Source organism: Pteropus medius, unplaced genomic scaffold, assembly GCF_902729225.1.
Source record: "Pteropus medius unplaced genomic scaffold, Ma_sr-lr_union100, whole genome shotgun sequence".
Lineage (NCBI taxonomy): Eukaryota > Metazoa > Chordata > Mammalia > Chiroptera > Pteropodidae > Pteropus > Pteropus medius.
This window is the reverse complement of record NW_024342471.1, coordinates 24,915,677-24,919,726: the sequence shown is the minus strand read 5'-3', so window position 1 is coordinate 24,919,726 and position 4,050 is coordinate 24,915,677. Positions and strand designations below refer to the sequence as shown.

The 4,050-nt window shown below is 65.7% G+C and overlaps 2 protein-coding genes across 2 annotated transcripts in view; one reads left to right on the top strand and one right to left on the bottom strand.

Moving 5' to 3' along the window:
• The window catches only part of LOC120603399 (translation initiation factor IF-2-like), a 20,967-nt gene that overhangs the window by 1,093 nt on the left and 15,824 nt on the right, over window positions 1-4,050 (top strand). The window contains exon 3 of the mRNA XM_039863735.1: window positions 1,149-1,263. Coding sequence (XP_039719669.1) covers window positions 1,149-1,263 — 115 coding nt within the window. The remainder of the gene's footprint in view (window positions 1-1,148; window positions 1,264-4,050) is intronic.
• LOC120603881 (neuroendocrine secretory protein 55-like) lies at window positions 1,727-3,366 on the bottom strand. Its single transcript, XM_039864710.1, has one exon. The coding sequence runs from the start codon at window positions 2,801-2,803 to the stop codon at window positions 2,111-2,113; it is 693 nt and encodes a 230-aa protein (XP_039720644.1). The 5' UTR covers window positions 2,804-3,366; the 3' UTR covers window positions 1,727-2,110.

Below are 4,050 nucleotides of genomic sequence, written 5' to 3'. Positions count from 1 at the left end.
GGCACTGAGGACCTTTTTAAAACTTGTGTATTCATCCTGCAACGAGGCAACATGCTGATTCCTCTGAAAACCCTGACTCTGCAGGAAGAGGGGCCCCCAGACGACCTGCTCTGAAAGCAGCCCCCACCCTGAGGAGCACGCCCCGCACACCAAGGAGACCTCTGCCTTGGTGAACTGAGGCTGCTAAGGTGTCACCAGAGGAGAAACGGAACACATCGTCGCGTTCACGCGCAGGAGGAATCTCAACTCTGGGAGCCCGTTTCGCTCGGGCAGTTTCTCACCCCTGCAAGCCAGCGGCAGGGCACACGGGACGGTCCCGCGAGTCCTCGGCCGCCTCCAGACTCGGGACACGCCCCGCTGCCCCGGCGGCCCCCGCTGACAAGCCGGCGGCCGGTGTTTGCTGCTAGAGCCGGCAGCCGCCGCGCACAGCAGAGCGCGGGGTGCCGTGAGCCCTCCCCAGGAGGGGACCCGGCAGCAAGACTGTTTACAGTGCACACCTTCGGGCTGCGCCCTTCCTCAGGAGTCTGAGAACCCGACTGCCGTTTAATGCCTCGAAACGCGTCACCTGCTCCCACGGTCACTCTCATCAGAATAGTTCAGACTGGTGCAAAAACGAGACGCGCGCCCCAGAAAAAGCTCAGTTTCCAGATCGGTAGAGGTTTTGGGGATTCGTGCCACTTCTCGGCCTTTCTCCCAGGACCGGCGAGAAGGGCACGCTTCCCCCACCCCAGGTACGTTCCCGGGTCGCGGAGGGTTTGTGCTCGGACACCGGGGCAGTTCCCAACTACTCCCTCCAAGTTACGCATTCCACACTTAGCGCCACCGGAGCCGAAAATGGCCCGTGCCAGCCACCTCCCCGCCACTGCCCGGGGCTGCGGAAGCCACCGGCCTGGCCCCCTCTCGACTTGGCGCCCAAAGACTTGCGTCGGGTCCAACACCTTTCCCCAGCTCTGCGGGTGCCGCGCTCTTTGGGGGGTGTCCCGATGATGTCTTTGGGGGTGCACTGTAGGGTGTCCCGATGATGTCTTTGGGGGGCGCACTGTGGGGCGTCCCCGTGATCGCCGCGACCCCCTCTACAGCTCGCCCTCTCTGCTTTAGCTTTGCGCTCGCAAACGCCTCGCCCTCTCCGCCCTCTCCTCCACCCCTAGGGCCTTGCGCAGACGGCCAGGACCTCTCCAGCCAAGCGGCACCCAGCTCCGCCACAAGGTTGGAGATACCCGGACGTGACCAAGCCGGCAGCACCAGCCTTGGTGGCCCGTAGAGGTACCCGTGGAGACTCCTGGACCTCCTCTGCCTGCCCTCCAAGTGCGGTACTGGGGCGGGGGGTTAGGGGAGCCCTGCCCGCCGCTCTGAGACGTGGCTCCAGGGCGCGTAGGCAGGTGCGCACGCTCTTTGCCGCGGTCTCTGGCCCCGCGAGCCCCCGGAGGCTGGCGGTGGCAGCCGGGACTGGCGCATGGCCGCAGGGGCCCTGGCACCCAGGATCCTGAGCCTCCACGTTGGCCGCACCAGACTTGGGCTCCGGGCTCCGAGTGTCCCGGAGCCCGCGGTCCCCGGAGTTCTCGCCCAACCCCGTGCGGTTACTTTTGGCACGTTCCAACAGCGTCGCCACAGTGAGGCTGCTCTGCTTTGTGAAAGTTGGCGCGCGCCTCCCAACCACGTTCGGGCGCCCGCCAAAGCCGCCTGCCTTGAGACTAGTCTCTAGGAAGGAGAAAAGCACAGAAAACAGGTGACTTACCCGTGCTTTGGGGTGTGCAGCTCGAAAGCTGGGGTGCGGCCGCGGTTCGGTCGTGCGTCCTGGACACCTCAGGCTGTCTCTAGCGGGGCGCAAAGAGCGCCCGCCGTCCAACAAGCCCTCGCCCACCGGGGCGCCCCCCGCGCCCTCCCGGTGCTCTCCCAGCGCACCCCCCCGCCCCGGGAAGATTTGAGGAGCCCTTCCCAGCTTGCCCCAGCCACCACGCCCCAGCCGGCCAGCTGGGCCCGCTGTCTCCCCGCCTTCCCCTAACCTGCCCTCTTCCTCCCGCGGCTCCCACACCGGCCCCAGGTCCGCAGTTTCGCAGCGGGAACTAACCTGAATCAAAGAAAACAAGGAGAATCTGGACGGCGTCGTCCATCAGTGGCGCCGGATGGGGATGGGGCCCCTCTTGGCGGGGGGCTCCGGGGAGGGGGCGCGGCGCGCGGGCTGCTTGGGCTTGCAGCGGCGCCGCTGCTGCTTCTCTTTCGGCTTCTCGGGGTCCCTCGGATCCTCGTTCCGGGGCACCTCCCCTTCTCTGGGGCGCTGGGGCTCCCGGGCGCTGGGCTGCGTGCGCCTGGGGGAGGCGTCGGGGCTTCGCAGCCCCAGAGCGCGGAGGCGCTGGCTGAGGGACTGGCCGGCGGCGCTGTGCTTGGGCACCGCGGGGCCGCGCTCGTCCTCGGGCTCGGTCTCGGCCTCGGTGGTGGGGGCGGTCCCGGGCTCGGTGTCGAAGTCGGTCTCGGACTCGATCTCAGACTCGGTCTCGGACTCGTAGTCGAAGGCTTCCTCGTACTCTAGGCACTCCGGGAGGGTCGGCTCGGGCTCAGCCTCCTCCAGCTCGGGGTCAGACTCGGGGGGCTCGGGGAACACCTGGGCGGCGGAGCGGTGGTGGGCGTTAAGGAAGCTCCGGCGCTGCTGGGCGCGGCCGTTGGAGGTGGCCAGGGCGCGGAGGAGCGCGATGGAGCAGGAGAGCCAGAGGAGCGCGGTGGCTGCCCGGCGGCCGATGGGGGGGCACAGGTCGTGGTGATGGTGGCGAGCTCGGCGCCACTGCGGAGCCCGCGGCCTGCGATCCATGCTCTTAGGCACACACCGAGAAGCCGGCCCGCCCCCTGGCTCTGCAGAGAGCGGCTCCGATGCGCATCGGCTGCGAGAGCCGGAAGAAAGGTGCACCTTACACGAGGCGAGACGCTGGGTCCGGAGGTCCCAGCCCCACCTCGGTGGAAGGGCAGAAAGAGGAGCACCTACCTTCCTGCCCACTCAACTTTCTAAAGCTCCGCGCCTCTGCTCGCCCCTCTGAGCAAAAAGGGATGGGGTGGGCAGAAAGCCCGTCTCCTCCCCGCTCCCCTCGCCAAGCCTCAGACTCCGCAGTCCAGGACTCGGAGAGGCGCCTGGCGGGTCCTCTCGCCTGGGAGAGGAGACAGGAGACTGAGGCGAGCAGAGACGGGGCGGAGAGGTTCTGCAAAGTTGCGCGCCCGGACTTCTGCCGGGCATGTGCAGTAAGGAGGCGGGGGCGCCTCCCGGCGGGCCCCGCGCGCCGAGCCCCGGCGCAGACGCCTGCACGCCGGCAGGTGGCAGGAGGGAACCTTGTTTGAGACGATTCGGGTGAAGCGAGGGGCGGGGGACCCGGCGGGTGCCGAGGAGCGAGCGAGCGAGCCACAGGTTAGCGTACTTGGGCCCTGGGCATGGATCATCCGTGGGGTCCGTACCCCTCCCCAACTTCTCCAGTGTGATCGGGAAAAGGAACAAAGCCGAAGCAGCTCAAACCGGACCGCAAAATGGCAGAGGCTCAGGGGAGACAAGGGTCTGGATGCGGGTACTAAAGACCCAGCCTGGGCAGTTTCCAAGGGCTTAGCGGTTTGAGGATGGTGACCTCAGGCGGTCATTCATCATGAAACCACCTTTGGCAGATGTTATAGTGACTGTAATTTGAGAAATTTCCAAAAAATCCCCCCCCCATCCATGCAGTCTCAATCAATCAATAATTACCTCATGGACAAACAAGCATCTTCCCTAAGAGGGTTCCCACAGACTGGGTGACGGTTTGCTTGTCTGCAGACCCGAGCGTGGGTGGACCGCCATGAGCTCTAGCTGAGAACGAGGGCTAGAAGACAGACTTGAATGAGCCGGGACCACCCATTACGGGCAGGCTTTCTGCACGGACGGGCAGTGGGTACAGCCGCCCGGCGGGCTGCTGCAGGGCGGTCAGCTAGCAAGGAAACCTCATGGTGCCCCTCACAGCTCTTTGCTAGATGGACTTTCAACAAAATTAGTTAATTCAAATATCTGTCGCGTGCACATGCCAAGCTCTGTTTTAGATGCTG